The sequence below is a fragment of the Ambystoma mexicanum genome, chromosome 5q (genome assembly GCF_040938575.1).
Source record: "Ambystoma mexicanum isolate Mex_15411 chromosome 5q, UKY_AmexF1_1, whole genome shotgun sequence".
Classification (NCBI taxonomy): domain Eukaryota; kingdom Metazoa; phylum Chordata; class Amphibia; order Caudata; family Ambystomatidae; genus Ambystoma; species Ambystoma mexicanum.
Window position 1 is genome coordinate 214,184,810 of NC_090933.1, and position 20,615 is coordinate 214,205,424.

Below are 20,615 nucleotides of genomic sequence, written 5' to 3' on the forward strand. Positions count from 1 at the left end.
TAGTGGCGCCGGCGTGTGCGGCCCAAAACGACGTAGATAGGACACAAAAGTGTCGGAATTTTTCCTATGGAAAATGTCTATAACTTACCGAGGATTCCCAGCCTGACAACGGGGAATATTCTAAGCCTGTGAATCCATGGAAGATACCAATGCTGGCGAAATGGAGTTACAGGTAAGAAACTATTCCCTTTTTAGGCTTCACCTTAACTTGTTTACTGTTCTGCAATCCTCTCTCAGATGAGCTACAGAATACAATGGAGCCGCCAAAAGACATCTTGGAACTGTGACAATCCTTCATTTACACTTCTCTTCCACATTGCACTGTAGTGGGAATCCAGTGGATTGGCTTCCACCTATATCTCTGAACAATTTTGCTCCCTGGTGGGCAGAGTATTAAGAGTGATGCCACACATGACCCATGAAACAGTTGGCAATTAACCTCTGTTTCTTCAAGCATTTCTTCACTGATGTGTGGTGAATACAAGATGTAGGTATTGCCCTAAATGTTGCCTTTCCCCCACAGGTGCAAGGCTCTACAAGAGATCTGCACTCAGGAACATTTGGTGGATCAGTTCATGAGGCAATGAGTGACTTGATCTACCTTTTAGGTAAATATTTAATAATTTGTCTTGTTTTTATATTTTCACAGAACCTAGACCCGCGGTGCTCGGGCTTTGTGATGCTGTGCACATTACACATTTGTGGAATAAGAGCCACACACCTTATACAGTGAGACAGTTTGATCTATATCAAGCAGCACTCCTTGTACATTTGAGCAGCCAGTTTACTTAGGGGGGGAAGCCTAAAATGAGGATGGGGGAGGGAAGGGGGGTGTTTGCAGCAGCCTGAGCAATCACAGTAGAAAGTAAGGACACATGTGAATATCCACTCACTGTTGTGACTAACAAGAAGATACAGAAGTATGCTTTTTGTTTTCAAGGTACAATCCCATATGTTCTGTATCTTTGTTTGTTCATTTCAAGTGTGCCATTAATTGCAAAATCCTAAGCCTCGTGTGTTGTGTCACTTGCTTTATTCATTATGAAAATATGAGCCGACATATGTTTTGAGCAGGGAGCCTTCATCCGGGGTTTAAAGGTTCAAGAGGTTGGCTTAATATTTTGGAATAAATAGCTCATTTGTAATTGACACCATAATTTGACCCTATGTGTAATTAAATCATCTTAATGAACCAATCCCACGCAAATCAACTGTCCAGTTGGTCCAAGCCTCGTCTAAGACATTGTGGGCGCCTAAACTTTAGCCATATTGCTCATCTGCTATGCATGCATTTCAATTAGGATTTTCATCTTGTGACTTACTCGTTGGTCCCTGAGAGACACATTTCTTTTTCTTTGCAGGCACGCTTGCAGATTCCTCCGGCCGAATACTGATCCCTGGAATTTATGATGCTGTTGCTCCTCTTAAAGAAGAAGAAAAGAAACTGTACACTAACCTTACCTTCAACCTGGATGAATACAAGGTCGATGCCGGAGCAACCAAATTGCTTTATGACACCAAGGTATACATCGGACAAACCGTACATTGCTTCACAGTGAATGGCGTAGAACCTGCCAAAACCTCCAAGGAAAATTCAATGCAAAAGTGTATTTGAATACTTGCAGTAATGAAAATAGAAAAGTGCTGTGCAGGGAAACATGTGGTGTGTCCTGTTACTTGCTGCATGGGACCTGTGTGAGACTTGTACTCCAATCCCAAAGACAACTGCTCTTTAAGCCTGGTCTTTAGTCCCACCAAACCTAGTAGTAGTGCAGCTTATGAAAGGTCAGTGTGCCAATGTCCAGGAAAGCCTCCCTTAGTAGGATCATGCTTCTTCTGACGAGTGGTGACTGGGAAGGGATGGGGAGTTTTTGTAGCAGTAGACTTAATCGAAGTAGAATTCATTGAGGTTTTTGAACAGATTTTTCCCCAAATATATGTGGGGGATGGGTTTAGGCGAATAACTAATGTAAGGTGGTTGTGGGGGGACCTCGGTCCAAAACACATTCAACTATCTCTCCATAAATACCTTCGCTCCTCTACTTCTAACTCCCTCAGGGTAAGTCTTTTTTCAAAGAAATGAGCTGGCAGTAGATCTGTCTGCGGCTGGGTCCTCCCTTGGGAGCAGCCGCCCTACCACCTTGAAAACGGAGAACCATCCCCGGTTCCTAAAGACCTTCCTCGTTGCTTCTGCCTTTGCCCCTCTTCTCCACTGCTGATTCTATTTTCTCTCTCGGGCACTGTACCTGGCCACCCTCTGTCCTTCTGGCCCAGGTACCTGCTTGCCTTGCCACCGCCTCCTGCACTGCCTCCGGGCCTCCCCCTGCACTGGGGTCTGTATCTGTACCCATACAGACCGCCCACCCACTTTTCTTCTGCACTTATCATATAAACCCTATCTGCTTAACCTAGCACTTGGCACTTGCTGGCCGCACTACCACTGTTTTTCACCCTATTTATTTTATTTATTATACTTATCAGTATTTATTCTGTCTCTCCTTTTTGTTCTGCACTTTCCACCTCTTCTCCCCCCTTTCCATGCACTTTCCCCCTTTTCCCTTTCCCATGCATTTGCGTGTTCTCAAAGTCACTGGCCTTATTAAGTTTGTTTCTGTTCTCCCTTGTTCCCCTCCTTTTACCTGGTCGCGCTCTGAAACACTTGTGTACGAGCGCGATATAAATAAAATATCATGTATATATTTGCAGCTAAATCTACCAGTAAAAAAAGTGGTTAAATGTTTTTAGGCAGATCACATAGAACCTTTGGGAATACACGATATGACTATTGGCTGAGTACAATATAATTTGATGATTTGCTGCAGGTTATTACCATGCAGAACTTAAAGTACCGGAATCAGTGTTAAAGGTGATCCAAGCGAGTGCAACTCTAGGGTTTTCTCCTTTGGCTCTCGACCAGCTGGGATTGAACAGTGCTGCAACTGCTGGATAAAAAAGGATGAGACTATTTGGATTTGGGGCTGAGGTGAAAAAGGACCCCATGTATATATCATTATATGTACCTCCAAAGGAAGAAGGCTTTGGTGCGGTTCAAGAGGCCTTTTAAAATATTAAGCTCTATTCCCTCTTTCCAGTTGTGTGTTTCAGCACTGCCCTTGTATGGGGGCTGGAGCTTACTACCTATGGTACCCATGCAGCAGAGCCTGAACAGGCACTGGAGGGGATACTGCTGACTGATGGTCCACGCAAGTGTGCAACATGTGACCTTTATACCTTGCAGAATGAGACTGAATGAGACCACCCATTCAGCAGTGGGTACCCATTGGAAAAGTTCTCAGGGGTGAGGATACCGGTCTCTGGCCATTTACAGGCCTTATAAATCCTCCATAGCAGATACTTCAACGTCTTCCGTGTTCGCCATTACTCTGAACCTTATTCACAATCTAACACTTGGCAAATCTTACTGGCCCAATTTGCTGTCGGCAAGCATCTTTGAAAGCACATTTGATGTATAGTCCTCAAATATCACGGTTTTGGGAACCTGGGCCTTGTAATCTTTGTCACAGGTCCCTGCTTACTCCAGAGCCAACATCCTCCCATCAGGCCTTTGATCTTTTCTCTCAGGTCAGTTACTGCAACATTCAATCATTACATGTTTTTGTTTCACTCACGCACAGTGCATCAAATTGCAACTTAGTAATGAAAGAATCTCTGGGTAAATTTGGGAAAAGGTCAGCGACTCTGGCTAACGCCTACCAGGAACATACACACAGGGTTCCTTTCCTTACTTTTAACCATTGAAAATATAACCTATTTTTTATATCTTTAAATTTAAATCCTAAAAGTAGCAAACAAGTACCATGTGGCTGTAAGGTGGGTGTTGGAAACATAACAATTGCACCAGGCCCAGAAAGTTAGAGCAACAATTGTTGCAGTTTCCATTATATCCAACTATGGATCGCTCCACGGTGACCTATTTTTATTTTGTTGCTTAAGTGTTCAACCAATACTGTGTAATTTTTTTATTTTGTATTATATTTTTTTAATGCAAAAGGTAGGCAGCACCACATAGTTATGTTGTCTTTCTCGTCACAAAGACAACGCAGTATATCTGGACATTATTTGTCTGCCACGTCTTTACCCGTGAGTGCCCTTCATTGCCGCCTGTCCTTACACACTCTCTGAAATCTCCACCATACTTTATCTAGGAAGACGTGTTGATGCACAGATGGCGATATCCGTCGCTGAGCATTCATGGAATTGAAGGTGCTTTCTCCGGTTCCGGAACCAAGACCGTTATCCCGGCAAAAGTAATTGGAAAATTTTCAATGCGCCAGGTCCCCAACATGGAACCTTCTGTGGTTGAGAAACAGGTAACGAGGATGTTGGATTTCTTTCTTAAATCATGTTGTTTGTGCAAATTTCCTATTATGTGTGTGTGTGTGTCCAATGGAAGCAAAAACATAAACGCATACTAGCATTTATGTACTGAAAACCGACTGAACACATGTGCCCTACACTACTTCCACTCTCAACGCTATTGTCACAAGTCGTAATGACTCGATAAGCTGCACCAGTCAATATGTCAACTATATTCGCTTTACTAAACAGCCAGCACGTGTTTTCACCTAGTACTAAAGGTCTTCTTCTGGGCTTTGAAAGCAAACAAAATTCTATACCTATTCATCAAAATCACAATGATGCATAGATTCATATTGTTGAAATGTGATATACAATAACCCAACATGAAAGACCACACAAAGAATAGGAAAGGGGATGGGAGGGAAACAAAGAACACATCTGATATCATAAATGAGATGTGTGTGTACTTATTATTGCTGTCCATGGAAAAGAGTGTTCCACCACATAACCCAGTGAGACACCAGTACCCTTTGCCTTGGGACCACCACCAACATACTACCAATCTCTCCTTCAAAGATGGACCAAATCTTGGTGCCAGGAACTAAATAATGCTACCAATAAATACTATTCACTTCTCATCAATGTATCAGTGGCTATAGTTAGCAAATAGGCTATATATCCAAAGTCTGTAATATCTGCAAGGACCATATCATCCCGTGGTACCTGATCCAATGTTCAATGAATCTCTAAAAAACAGAAAACACGTGACTTCACATTAGTGAAACCTCCAGAACCATTTTAAACGGGTGCCTTAATCGTTTCAAATGAAATTCGGCGTTTTCCTCACTAGAGTTTAAGAATCCTGTTCAATCACCATACCTAAAATAAATAAAGGTACAACCATATGGACTTGATGAAAGCACTTGCTCCCCCTGAACGATTTCTCCACAATATTGATTACAGGGTTATGTCCTAACTCAGAGATGACCCCTGAAAAATGATTTGCTCCAGTGAATAAAAGGAATACATTCAGAAATCACGTGTCAAATTCTAAATAAATGGCCAATTAATGAAAGCACATACTAGCATTTAACCTCATTGAGTCACAAGTGGGGTCAAATGACCAAAAAAGGAGCAATGGGCGGCTGTAAAAATGGAACGAAGAAGCATATGTGAATAAAGCATCTTAAAGCTGCGCGCAATATATTTTAGGGAAGTAGCCTTGATTAGTCTCAGTAGCACATTGGCCCAAAACCTGGCCCAACAGTGTCATATCCATTCTTTTTGTCGTGATTAATACGAGGTCATGCAATAATAACTCGGTATTCTAGCGGGACTCCGAAAACCAATACACTGTTCTAAAAAACAGCACCCACAGTGTTGCCCGGACAACCGGGGCTCTTCAAATGGAGCTCTTATTCACTAATACCGCACACCTTGTTCTGAGCCAGGACAACCGCCAGTTTACCTCCCAGTATCCTCAAGGTCACCTCCCTGCTCCCACTCTTCTCCTCCACTCCCTTGAAATCCCTTTCACTCATACTCACTTTCGTCAGTGCCGGTTGCCTCTGACAGGACTCCTTGCCATGGAAAACGGAAACATGCACCCTTTTCCTGTTTCCATGTTTCCTTGGATTCGTTTTTGTGGGAACTTCTCATGGAAGGAAGCTTTTTTTTAACATTTTTTATTTTTTAACATTAGTTCGATATTGTGCCAGGGTGCTTATGGTGATAATCACCTAGCAGGCGGACCACACTGGTTGGTACGACCCACCACCAAGGTGATTGATGCCTAATTATGAGTGAGACAGGCTCATGTAATAGCCGTAACTTGGAAGTGGTGACTCTCCGACCATTCCTAAACTCTGCGTTTATGTGTTACCATTCACGGACACCATCACGCATTGATGATTTTACTGTCTGCTCTACTTCACATGCGTGTGCACTCACGGAGTGACAGGCGTAGGATTGGCTTATATTTGGTAACCAATGGTAGATGTGTACCAAAAAAAGTAGTGGAACTGTGACCCGGGCGATGAGCAACGTGCAACACATTATTCAAGGGGTGCAGTCAAGCTGCCTGACAGTCAATTGAGTTGAAACGGATTTCAGTTTGGCTGTAACAGCTATTGGATGGTAAAGTGGAGAAATGTGCTTTAACTTCACAAAGAACAGTTCCAGAATGGTGAAAATGGTCGAAAAAAGTAGTGGAACTCCACTCCGACAGCTCCCACTCACTTCGGCCACTGTTGGTAACTGTAAAGATGGATGTGGAACCTACACCTTGTAAATAGCATCTGATTTCTGTTAATATCTTTTCTGGTAACTAACCAGCTCTACTCATACTTGTTTTTGTAGAGCCAACGTATACCACGAGCGGCTTCTCGATGCTGGCCCAGGTAACCTCGTATACCACGCAGGGCCATTTTAAGCACTTTTGGGACCATGGGCACAGACATCTTTAGGGCCCACCTCCACCAAACCATAGGAACAAGAATATCTGGTCACCTCCCCTCGTCGCGATCATAACCCATAGGTTGATATGCTGCCTTCAAAATAAGCATGCTTACTCCCTTCAGTGCCCTTACCCTCTTCATTCTTACTCTAATCAGAATGATAAACAAGTAGCATTTGAAAGCCAACATTAGCAGTCTACGAAGAGGTTACTTTTGTAGATACAGGAGACTTTTTATCAATAGTATCCAGGAAGGTATGCATACTGTAGTATTAATGGACCGTATCTAAAAGTTACATGGATCCCAGAATAGACAGAACTCATATTAGCTGCCTCAGAGTACACAAGTGCTGAAGCATGGCTAGAATCGACCAATTGGAAGGAAGGAGAATGCTACACATACCATACCATAGCATGGATAGTGGATGCAGATTAGACGCTACCAGGAAGGTGTCTGTATCCAGACAGACTGAGATTTGAAGTGGGACATGGTTTTCAAATAGTGTTGCCATTAGAGATCAAAGGAACAAGTGCATGTGGTGTGCAATATATCAATGCTCACTATTCTAGCGGAAGCAACACTAAAGCCAGTGAAACCACAAGTGAGGCTTTTTTGAAGATCATACACTCAGAAGGAAATCACTCAAGTGCTGACAATTTTGAAAGGTTTTGGGACTGGCAATTTTGAGAGGTTAGTCAATACAAGATTTAATGAGATGCCAAGGATCATACAATGTTTAAGGAATGAAGCTGTGATTTGTGCCAACTCTGCATTTGAACACACTTTTCCAGTTATTACCATGAATTAAAATAATCTCATTTTATAAAACTGACTTGGAAATCACATTACCAAACAGGACCATTTTTAAAAAAACTAAATATTCGGTCAGGGTGTTATGCAAAAGCGAATGATTCTAACGCCATTCTCTCCATCAAGAGAAGTATATAAATACCAGCCTACCAATCGATGTGATTGAACAGATTTAATCTGGGTTTGTCTTCTTTTTGTATTTTAAAGCTTTAAATACTTCCAAAACCGTGGCTTGTGAAGTTGTCATTTATAGAAGTGCAGAAAAACCTTTCGCTTTTACAAAAAAAAGCAAACCATGTTTTGTGTCAAACAAGCAGACCTTAAAATATGCTTGCCCGAGGCCTGCAACATCTGGTCCGCTCTCTTTTCTTTACCCCCTTCCACCCAAATGCCCTACATAAGAAGAAAGATGAAGTAATTGGCTAAACCATGCTATCAGCATGGGAGAAGGCAAACCTCACAGAAGACGGCACAGTAATGTAAGCGATATTAGCTGATTTGGCCAGGATCACTGTATTGTCTGTTTGCAAAGCCAGGATCCAATCATCAATTCTCTGGTTCCACAGTCTTGAATTTGGATACTTATTTACCTCTTGGACTAACAGTTTATGCTCATCGCGGGAGGTGATTGCCTAGGTTTTACAGCACCCCCATCTGAACAGACCAGTTTCTAGATCTTCACCATACGGATGATAGGTTAGCTTTTTATAGAGACCCCTATCTGTTGTAGGTAAATTGCCAATATAAGCACCTGTTGTGCTGCAAAACTAAGTAGATAGGCAGGTTTTATAAACTTCAGACATAGCCAGCAATGCTGGAATGTGCAATTCTAATCTTGCATATGAACACAAATCTCCAATGAGTGCTTAACACACTGAGCTAACTTCGGAACCATTGTGGCACTCAATGTGTCAATATGCATTTCAACTTTGACTATTGCATATGATCAACATAATTCCCACAGGAAGGAAAGGATGCTACAGGAGGTGTGCATAAGGAACACAAACTATGTATACCACAGTGAACACAGAACATTACATGATCAATGCAGTATGTACTTGTCAAAACACAGGCAATATGTTTAGAGCCTCAGCAGCATGCAATACAATATCCTGATGTGTGCTATTTAAGTCTGGTGAGCAATGGAATCTTACTTCTTTAGATCAGACTGCCTTGTGGGGCCCCCCTCCAAGGTGTGGTGCCCGGGACATGCCCATTTTGCCCTCCCATTAAAAAAAAAAACACTCTCTAATACCATGAGCGGTTTCTTGCTGCTGCCCCAGGTTCTTCTCGTATACCACAAGCGGCTTCTTGATGCTGCCCCAGGTTACCTTCTCGTATACCACGAGCGGCTTCTTGATGCTGCCACAGGTTACCTTCTGCAGTATTTCTGCCATGAACAGCAAATGCCCACTAAGCTTCCTAACTCTTCGCTTTAAGTTTGCCTTAGTAGAACAACACTGATGTGAACATCCGACACTTCTAATTAACAGTGGTTTCCAATGAACAGTCTACACAGCCATTGCTTCTTTCATGAAGCTTAACATGCTGCAGAGGTAACATCGAGGAAACCGTATAGAGAGGAAAATGCACACACGTATGGCAAGCATAGATTAGTCTGAGTGCAAATATGCCAGCTACTCCTGGCAGAAATCACAATCGGACTCAAACTATTCCATAGGGCACTAGGCAGATGCCAGAAGGGCCAGTCTGAGAGGTTAGTGTGGGCTATTTTTATGGGCCAGTTTGCTCACCAAGTGCACTCTGACACTGGTAGGGATGGTCAGTGTAGCCAATGGCAATTAAAATGCACTATTTGCTACAATGGTTCCTGCATTGCAATCCATGTAAACATTTTGGTGCGATAAGTGAATGGATGGATAGCCGTACCTTTGCAAGATGTCCACCAAAGTGTTGCATTTATACATACCTCAAGCTCAGATGGAGTTTATCTTTGTCGCTGTGTCAGCCGATCTTCTGTGGGGAAGAAAATGCCAGCTACCTTTTGTAGACTTTCTAGGGACTATGGACAGGATACCCTCAAGTATACCAAGTACAATAGACTGGCTGTCCTAGAACATCTTCTATGTGGGATAGACGGCAACCATAGAAACTAGGATATTGGGATTTTCTAAGCGCAATAGACTGATTACCTTTATAGTCTTACTACATATCTTCCAAGTTCTACAAACGCTACCCAGAGGAGTGTACTAAGTGTGATATCAAGGAACCTGCATGTAACCTCTGTGTGTTACAATGGTTAACTTAAGCAGATATAAGTACAATAGAGGGTTACCAACATATATCTTCGAACGCCAAGGGCGGGCTAATCATGAACAGGCATACATTCTCTAAGTGTAACACATGTGTAAACCTGCATGTGCTTCTATGTCTGTCCTTACAAGTATTGTAAGTGTATAAGCAGGCTAATATCAAGAAACTGTAAGGTACAAAGGCCCCGGAGCAGTGACAAGTTATCCTGACAGATCTTTCAGCACAGAAGGGACAGTTCTAATACATCTTCTTAGTGCAATTATCGGTTTGTTCTCAAAGGAATTCAGGTGCATTGGGCCGGTTCTCCCTATGATCTTCAGAGTGCTGGGGATAGCCTAAAACATCTGCATAAATGGACAGGCTAGGGAGAGTGCTACACCATTCGTACCCGACCTAAAATTCGAGTGTCACATTTCCTACCCACAACTATCCATCTAAGTGTGTCTAATTTCCTACTCCCCAAATCCATCTGTGTCACATTTCCTACCCCCAAAAATCCAACTAGGTGCACCAAATGTCCTAGCCTCAAAAATCAATCTAATTGAACATTCTGAGTGCTTTTTTGGCTATCCCATTAGATATTTGACATGAGAAGGGCTACCAGTATGGGCCCTGTAGGTATGCAAGCAAGGCGGGTGTAAGGATGGGACCCAGTGCATATTTGATGTGCATGTTCAATGCAAGGTCAAAAGATACTTATTTACAGAATCTACAACCAGCGCTGGCAGCAGTATGGTTGCTATGCTCAGAGCCAATCATTTACTTGGGGAATTCTTTCTGTGCGTGTATGGACGTGGGTACAGACTGGAACAGTGATTCCTCTTAGATGGGTATCGTTCGCAGCCATGGGAAGGGGCAAGCGATATAGGTTCTCCAAACTGAGCATGGGTATGGCCCAGCCCCCGGGATAATCCAGCCTCCTTTAATTCATCCCAGTGGACCCTGCTCTCCATCTTTAGTCAGAGTAATAGCCGTATAGCAATACTATGTATATATGTGAAAGGCAGTCAGTGAAATATTGTGTAGCCTTATGGATGACTTAGTTTGGCACTTTTAGAACAATTTCACATTTTTCTTGGAAATGTTTCGGTTTTTCATGGTTTTCTTTGTTTATATCAATCCAAGGACAGCATGTTGGAAGTCGGTTACTGCACACACCTCGTGCACATCAGCTGTGCCAATTATTTCCAGTCCAAGGCGCTGCATTTGCAACATCGCATTAAACGCCTGTGCAGGATCTCCTTCTGCCGCTGCCCCTCTCTTCAGTGCTTTACACAATGCATCACTATTTTGCTAGACACCTTTGCAAGTGTGAAAATCCTTGTGTAGCCCTAAAGTTTGAAGATTATAAAGGTTATTTTTGATGGGTGTAATGTGATTACCCCAGGGCTCCTGACAGCCCACTGGTGTTGCAATTCCTGTACAGTGTTATTTGATAGTAGCAATGCAGATAGTTGCATGTTGCCACCCACACTTCCTCAATAGTTTCTAGCTGCCATCACCAATGTTTAACTTGCCCAGCTGTTCACTTTGACCAATTAACAGGTTTATTTTAACCCTACGTTTCCTGGTATTTCTTTTGTCTAGGTGACTGATTACCTGAATATGAAATTTGCAGAGCGCAATAGTCCTAACAAGGTGAAGGTGACCATGGTGATTGGCGCAAAACCCTGGCTCTCGGACATGAATGAACCGCAGTATTTGGCTGCCCAGAGAGCTGTTACCAAAGGTCTGTTGTGGGTGGGAGGTGGTGGAGGATGCGTCCTTTGAATGTCGCATGTGAGTGATGTCATTACCAACACACCATTCCTCCTTGTCCCAGTCCTTCATTTTGAGCTGATGTCACAGGAGCCCTTTTCTTCCTTCCTTCCTTCCTTTTTTGAAGGTCACCCCTCTCCCAGCGAGTGGTATAACCCTCTAGTTCCTCCATCCCTCTTCCTTGCCTCTTTCTGCTTAATGTGGGCTGAAGTTCAAGAGAGGTGGGGGAGCAGGGAGGCGAGGGGTGGGCATTAGGACTGTGATGAGGAAGATTAGCAATAGAAATAATGATCACCAGTAAATAACCCAGGTATTGGCACCTCGGGTGCAACGTGTCTGCAAGAGTGCATATTTAATTGTGACTCTCGCTTTATAACATATGATCAAGATATAAACAGTCTAAAATAATACAAATAAAAAAAGCAGATGTGTACTGATGTAAAGGTGTCTGATTACAACAAAACAGAGGTTTGGAGCGATTGGAGATTACAAAAAGTTGATAGACCACAACTGAAAGACTTTTCTGTCTCCCAATAAATATGTGCAGAATCTTGTCAAAGATAGGTTTTCTAACCCCTGTTAAACTAAAACATTCTCAGTAGATTGTAATATTAAAAAGTTACCCACGCATCTTTTGTATCAACTATAAATGTGGCATGCATGCAGTATTTAGAGTTGCCAACTCACCCAAGTCATTAGGTTTTACTTATCCAGTGTTGACCTTTTAACCAAAAGCACTGTGCACTCTGCTACTTGTAGTAATTGTCAGGACTGGATAAAAGTGAGTTTGGGGGCAGTTGGCAACTATGAATGTGAGCATTGAATAGTGCGCGGTGAGTGTGGTCTATTGCTCTGCAAATTAAAAAGCAGCAATGAAAGACAAAAAAAGTTTGTTTACTAGTTCCATGTTCATTATTAAATATCATTACACGTTTCTCGTGACTGCGAATTATTTTCCTCCATCATAAAGACACTTCACTTTTAGCTGCAGAGCTCCAGTAGACCCTAGGAGTTATTAGTTGTGATAATGACCATTCACCAAATTATAGCCGTTGACTTTGCCTCCAGCAATATTTTGGGAGTGGGCCCTTATCCCATGATAATGACCCCTACCTCTATCTACAAGTGTTAATTACAGACCACATTCTAAGCACTGTGAGCCCACCAGCCACAGGTGCCAGACCCAGATTACCCTTGCTGATCCCTCGTCCCCCACAGGTACTTATTCTGCCAAGACCCTCTACATCTTCTATCCTTTGTTCTCCACTATTGCCATCAGCCACTTCACTGCCATTATTTTATCACCTGGAAAAAGGATAAACTGGACTGTGCATCCACAGTGGCCAAGCAACGTTTTCTCGGCAGCCATCTTGTAATTAGAATTTAGTTTCCTTGAATTTCCAAAAATTGTGTGAAGTAGAAAAAAGAGGGTCAAATGTAGACAGGTGGGCTGCTAATAGCAATATCCCCTCCTGGGAGATGCACAGTCCTTCTCTGATGTGAGTGTGATGTTTTCCACTTCTACGGCATAGCATTATCACAGAAAGGGAAGGTGAACGCAATAAAGAATCTACAACTTTAGGAAGTTAGGATACACTAAAAACCAAAACGGCCGCACCACCTGGGGAATAAGCCTTCCTACCTTATGGGGTACACAATATACTATTAAAGAAAAGCTATACATCACATTAAGGGAACTGAATAGTATTACTCCATCTCTAAATTTCTAAACCACACATTTAATATTGATTTGTTGCCAAATATTGGGAGCAATGGGCTAGGGCTAGTGGAGGAGCATAGACTTGCATATTGTTTGTACATTGCCCCCAATATTTGACAACAAAGTAGTGCATAATGGCACTTTCGGTTTTAATACGTGTGCTATGTTTCAAGAGATGTATTATTTTTCTACTATGTGGATTTTATCTGTTTATTTGATATTGTCTTTGTATGTGCATAAATGTTTAATAATTTATGATATTAAATATGTGGTTTAGAAATGTAGAGGTGGAGAAATACTATCCAGTTCCCTTAATGTGATTTAAAAGTATAGCTTTCCTTTTCTTAATAATAAGTTGGAATACTACATCTTAAACTGGCCTTGTCTGGACATGGAGTCCTTTTGTTTACGGGCTTCATCTGGAAAAGCTCTAGAATGAATACACACTGCATACATCATAGGTTTGTGTCGTCCCTGGAGCAAAAATGCCATTTCATGATCCTGCTTGCTGCTCCATAATTCCCCTAAATGCCAACTGGTACCCACATAAAATTGCAAACTCGGTCAAATTGTTTCAGATTATTTTGTATTTTCTTGCCAAAACAACTAAGCAAGTACATATTAGATTTTTTAATTTCTTATATTACATTTAACAGACCAAGCCTGTATGTGGTTATATAAATAATCCTGAAATGGTTTCTCCTTCATTCTTTTGTTCTTTTCTATACCCTCTTACCCTTTCCTTTGTATAAAAATCCTTAATGCTCGAGCATGGTATTACGGTACTGGACCCTTCACATTTCTTGTAGAATGAATTCCACTCTGAATCTGTCCTCTACCCACAGTCTTCCAAGTGGATGCAGACATGATCCGTGCCGGAGCAACGATTCCCATCGCCAAATCCTTTCATGATCTAACTGGGAAGAGCGTAATGTTACTGGGCATCGGGGGGCCCGATGATGCAAGCCATGGCCAAAACGAGAAAATCAGCAGGTATGCACCCCAATATTTTGCTCCATAAGGGGGACCAGAAATCGTATAGGTGCTGCACTTGGTTGTTGGTGAACAATATTATTCATGGTTTTGAAGGTGGTTCTACAGTTCTGTTGGTATGTTGCACGACATGATTTGTTTTATAGCAGTTTCACTTTACCCGTGATGGTCACTATAGCTGGAAAATATGAGAAAGCCCAGTGATGCAGCTCGATTTGTAATACAATGAGTTTATGCAATCACACATAAAGCCTTATATGCTATGTAGATATTTGTAAACACTGAATTAAGGACCGGATTATATGCACTAAATGTGCTTGATTACTATTTTTAGGATACGGTTTGTTAAAAATCCAGGAATTAGCAAGTTAGCTGCCCATCATCTTGGAAGCCTTGACAAAGATCACTTAAGGCAACATGCATGTTGCTATTGCCAGTCTCCCGAGGAGCAGTTGCTTGGAATTACATACTGCAAATGGCAAATACAGTTCTTATATCAAGTGAAGTCTTTATGAATGCAAACCTTTTTATGTCTTCAATTTTATGATGGCCTCTGTATATCATTAACATGTCTTCCCTGTTTGGCTACTAGTGAGTGAAAACATATTGGTTCACCAAAACCAAGGTAGAAATGTACTCCCTGTGTTTAGAGTCTGCTCATTGGAAATCAATCCAGACAAGGTCTGCTTTTTTTTGTAGCCAATCTTTATTGTACCTCAACGACCTAATATTAGTAGATTCTTTAACATACTTGCAATAATATCATGCTTGGATTAGTAACCAAAGAATAGTAAAAGCATATATTCTCTCACACGGATATTCTTAAACTAGTCGCTATAATGTATCCCATCGCCCCCCCCCCACCGCCTCCGGGTCAATACTAGTCTACTCCATTTTGCATACAAATATTTCAACAGCATAGTGCATATTTCCTGCCCTGCATATTCCCTTCTCCCTCCGGCGGTAGACCCAACAAAATAAAAGTTGTGTTATCTGAAACCCTCATTGCCAATATAGCACTAATTCTAGAGGTAACCTCCCGCCAGAAACCTCTGAACTGTGGACATTCCCATTAGACATGGGATTTGGATCCTAAAACACTGCATCATCTTCAGTAGAGTGTCGACCTCTGCAGGTCCCTAGTGGGAGCCTTCTGGGCATATGGTTCCTCTGTAAGTAAGTTTGTATTGCAGCTCCCGATTCTGTATACTTTTTGATATCGAATGTAGAAAGGAAATTCCTCTCCCAGTCCTCATCCATGAGAACTCTTGCTAGACTGCTTGGCCAACTAGTTATATAGATCATTGGTATGTAGCACTCGGGAATAATCCCACGTTTATAGATAGCCGAGATCAAGACCCTTAATATACTGAAGGTATGCAGTAGGAGCTCACAAGGAGTCAGCCTACTTATTCCCCTTGCTTAATATAGGGTTGCAATACCCAGTGTCTCAGCTGACAGTAAGACCGTCTATCTTCATTGAAAATCTCGAATTCCTGGGCCTATATGCCAATTGATTTAATTTTCCCATCGGAAAACAAACCCCCCAATATCTGGGCTCCACCCTTGATCCGCCACTTAATCTTTGGTATTTCATACCTGGAGGAAAAGCTGGATTCTAAAGGCAGGAGTCGTTGGGACGGCTACAGAGACAACCCAAACCTCCTATTTACTGTATATCAAATCTCTAAAGTGAACCTCGAATAATCTGCCAATGCCTTGGGTCTGTCTCCCGTGAGAAATCAGTGCCTCCATAAATACTCTTCAGCTGCTACATATTCCATTGCAACCCACTTAATGCCAGTCTACTTTGCCCCATTCAGTAATTTCCCTTAATTGCTTGACATAAAAATATTTTGAACTTATGGCTCTTTAGTAATGTGCATGCAATGGATGGGTTCACCGAATAACTGAGTCCAAATAATTGAACCAATTTAGGATTATATGATATTTTATTTATATCGTGCCCATACACAAGTGTTTCATACGGCGGCAAGGGAGGGGAACAGGGGAAAACAAAACCATGATACTAGGCCCAGTGGCATTGAGCACATGCAAGTGCATGGGAACATTTTTGGCAAAGGTTGCTGTTTTATTAACAATGATCTAAAACAGGGAGGTTACAACGAACATCAACGGACGTTCACTCAGCTCTTGTCAATTTTCTCATTAAACATTGACTTTATACAAATAATTCGTCAGAGGTGACGTCCTCCTATGTAGCAAATAAGAAAAACCTATAAGCAATTATAATTGGTTAAAGGGGAACATCTAATTATGCATTCCATAAGGACTTGGATTGTGATTGGCTGCCCCACTGTCAGGTGGACCACTTATGCCTACCTCTAAAACATGTAGTCTTCAACACTATTAAGTACATGGTTTATCATTGGTTCTCAAAGTGTAAGGCCCTTCATTATACAGCCCTCTACAATCGGTTGACATGCTTGTGCCATGTCTGGAACATTCAGTTCACTTAGCAGCACGTAATCTCAGACTCAGGTGCCAGGAGGTGGACTGACTTTACCTCCCCACCCATTTAGCCCAACATCCCATCTCCCATGAAGATCGCCTTTGAACTTGCCCTAGCAAAGTATCCTTCTCTGTGAAAATATATGGGAGTACAGGCTCACTACCATTGTTCTAGGACTCCAAGGTCAACTCTATTTCCATCCTTGGCTCACATGACTGGAGACTACGATTTGGCCAATTCTGCAGTATTAAATGTCTTAAATGAATACAACTTGGCATTCTGTGTTCTTTCTTTGCCCCTTAATATGGGATGATTCATCCTTCTTGCGTGTATTGCTTTCAAGAATAGGTAACCAACCTTGGCTACATATGTTTTGATGCCAAGCCAGACAGCCCCGCCAGGCATTTCCACGGTTTCGCCTCATTCTTGCTGCGACACAAATCTCGATCTTTCTTCTCCATGAGTTCGGCTTACTAAAATTCATGACACCGATGTCCAGCTTCTGTACAATGGCGGCTATGATGACTTGGTCTACTTGCTTTTCATCGTCTGTACAATTATTGAATGGTTGCACATGTGCGGAGTGCTACAGAAAATCAATCTTCACACACATGAAAGTTTACTTGTTTTAAAATTCGTCATTAGGTTCTGTAAGGTCTATACATTTGCTTCAGCCAGTGTTCTCAGGGCGTTGCGCTTGTCGCTTGTGATGTCACTAGCTTCTCCTTTTCATATTCCTTCAGGGAGTTCCTCCCTTAGTTTGTCGTCTCTTCGGGGGTACATTCGATAGGGATTCCTCAGTGGATACCTTTTTTTTTTCAAAGATTCTCTGCAGTAGTGGCACAACTGCAGGTGTCAAACATGGCACAGTCTCACTTCAATTAGGCCTGGACCAAAACGTGACTTGTGATTCTAAGTTTATATATATATGAGAATGTGTGTTTGTAGTGGGCTTTGTGGCAAAGCATGGTTTCTTGTAAAAAATTCCACACCGTTTCACCAATCTGCAACAAACCTGGCATAATTGCCTGTTAGGACCCTCTGGAAATTACTGGCTACATGACATTTGGACACCCCACCCCTTTCCCCATATTGCAGCACCTTCACTCATGAGACGGTTGCCTGAAATCAACGCAACATAAATGTGGTTGTAGAAGGACCAGTCCAGACATAAGGAACAAGATTCATGGTCCAAGTCCTGAAATGCACGGTTTCCAAGAATTGTGCACTACAGCACACCAGCGTGAGACAGGTGGGAGAGAGCACAGAAGGTCGTACACAAACTCTAACCTGCCCCAACATCTGCTCTGGGGTATGTCCGATATCCACAGGCGCCCAATCTCAGTGCAGTTTCCTTCAGGGTGCAAAACACAACACAGTAAGCGAATCGGAACAGTGGCCTACAGTATCATTGTTAACATGTCTGTCTACAGAACTCGTTTGCAGAACGGGTACTTCTGCTAGTTCTCAAATCTCCATAGGTCATTCTGAATCATCGTAAGAGTGGAGGTTGTAACTGGAATGAGGAGAGCCTAAAAAAGCTATAATAATCTGGGTAGTATGCTAATCTTCACTACAGCTACCATTCCCCAGCCACTAAATGTAATAGCCCCTCCATCTTTGTAGATGTTTATGTATCTGTCCAAACAACCTAGGATAGTTTGCCCTATATAATTGTCAAAGGTAGCTGCCAGAGCTATCCCTAAAAACCCATCATCTGACCTGCCTTCTCCAGAGACATGGAACGGTTTAAGATCTCTGACTTGGAATTTTTAACTTGAAATTCTGAAACTGTTGCAAAATTGTCAATTTTCTGCATGAATCTCTGGAGTGATTAGACCGGATCTATAACCATGACATCCGTGCAAAGGCATATCTTATGTTGTGCACTAGTCAATTTGACTCATTATACTTTTGCCCTCTCTAATCCTTTGCGTGAAAGGTTCCATAACCATAGCGAACCACGTGGGCGAGAGCGGGTACCCCTTCTCGGTAGATATATATATATATATATATATATATATATATATATATATATATATATATATATGGGCTCAGAGCCCACTGTTCATTTTAACTCTCACTTTGGGCTGTTTATAATGCACTAAAACCATGCTCCTGAACTGTGGCTTAAATCCCATTTCCTCGAGTATCGTAAACACGAATGGACAGTTTACTTGATCAAATGGCTTTTCGGGGTCCAGCAAAAAAGAGTAAGACCGACTTCCTGGATTTAAAGGTTTATCAATTATATGGAGGATTCTCTGCATATTCCTGTTTTTCATGAATCCAGACTGATCTGGGGATATCGGAATAGAACCATCCCCTCCCCATAGACACCACAATTCAGGTGTCATTTTCAGCACATAAATGGGTGACTTGGCGAGAGGTTGAACCTAGCTGGGGATCTTTAGCCACTTTGGGAAGGCGAGATTTTGAATAATGCCATAGAGTGACAATTTACCACTTATTCGAAAGAAGTTATATAACATAGCTAAGGTTGAGCCCAAGATTGAGACAAAGGTTCTGTACAATATTGCAGTAAATCCATCCAGACCCGAAAATTGTTAGCCATTAATCTCGCAATCGCCTGCACTACCTGTGATTGGCTGTTCTAAGGTCTCAGTCTGCTTGCTTGATGCACCAGGCCAGACCACTCGGAGATATGGTCATCCTGAACATCATCTCAGTCCTCTGAGCGTCAATTGAATGTATTCACTAACACTCTCAGCTGTGTGTCCCAATTTGACAGCAAGGCATAGACACACCATTCGAAGCATGAAGCACCTACCACCTTTTCATAATTTCTGGAGCAGGTATTGTGTACTTTAACGATAAGGGAGAGACGCTCAAGGAGGTAAGACACAGGAGGCCCAAATGATATGCAAGCATGCCTCAATGAATTAATTAGCCACACGCTCTCCCAATCAGACCAGTAGGTCCTGTAAGAAACCAGCAGGAATTGGTGCAGAAAATACAGACCAGTCATATTGGTCACTCAGGGGGTACCTGTGTTAACTTGGCATGTTAATGAAATGGGATGTATGTTATATCTATGGTATATATGTATTATTGGTAGACCAATATATGAATGACTCTGCAGAGAAAATGAGTAAAAAATAAATCACCTGAATAGTAAATGCTGACAATATTTGTCACTTCTTTTGCAGGAACAATTACTTGAAAGGCACAAAACTATATGCAGTTTTCCTTCACGAACTTGCTGCTGCCTAAAGAGGAATCTGCACTTCGATGCTTGCGGAAATCAAAACTGAATGAACACTTGGTTATGCAAACTAAAAACAATAATCTGAACATATCTAACCGTTGAACATTTAAGTTCTATCTATTCTTGACAGTGTACATGTGAACAGTAACATACAACACCATTTCTCTTTCCCAGTTCTGCAACGTTGTACCCGTTCATAGAAAAGTCAAAGCATGCCAACAAATGATGACATTTGGAAAAAGTGCCTTTTACTTGACCACAAATAGTTAGACATATCAACTTAATATTTTCAATTGCATTTAATAAAGCATATTTTAACATAGTTCTGGGCCTCACAATAGAATCTCAGTGTTTTTGTTTATCTGTTGGAGATGTGCAGCTGTCCCTGGTTCCACAAGTAACATTCTGATGTATTTAACAGCTGAGTGTGTGGAATATCCATACATTCATTCTCTCCATCTTCTTTCTAACCTCTTTCCTTCCCCCCCCTTTACGCTGCTCCCTCTTCCCTATCCATAATGCATCCATCGCAAACCGCCTATGTTAACAAGCTGCATAACGCTTGTAAAACCTATGAGCTGA

General features: G+C 41.9%; 1 protein-coding gene across 1 annotated transcript in view; it reads left to right on the plus strand.

Annotated features, from left to right (window-relative positions):
* LOC138497337 (cytosolic non-specific dipeptidase-like) overlaps window positions 1-20,355 on the plus strand; it is a 114,342-nt gene extending 93,987 nt beyond the window's left edge. Inside the window, exons 8-13 of the mRNA XM_069620734.1 lie at window positions 524-608; window positions 1,362-1,522; window positions 4,167-4,331; window positions 11,448-11,589; window positions 14,184-14,331; window positions 19,975-20,355. Coding sequence (XP_069476835.1) covers window positions 524-608; window positions 1,362-1,522; window positions 4,167-4,331; window positions 11,448-11,589; window positions 14,184-14,331; window positions 19,975-20,038 — 765 coding nt within the window. The 3' untranslated portion in view covers window positions 20,039-20,355. The remainder of the gene's footprint in view (window positions 1-523; window positions 609-1,361; window positions 1,523-4,166; window positions 4,332-11,447; window positions 11,590-14,183; window positions 14,332-19,974) is intronic.
* The last annotated feature ends 260 nt before the right edge of the window (window positions 20,356-20,615 follow it).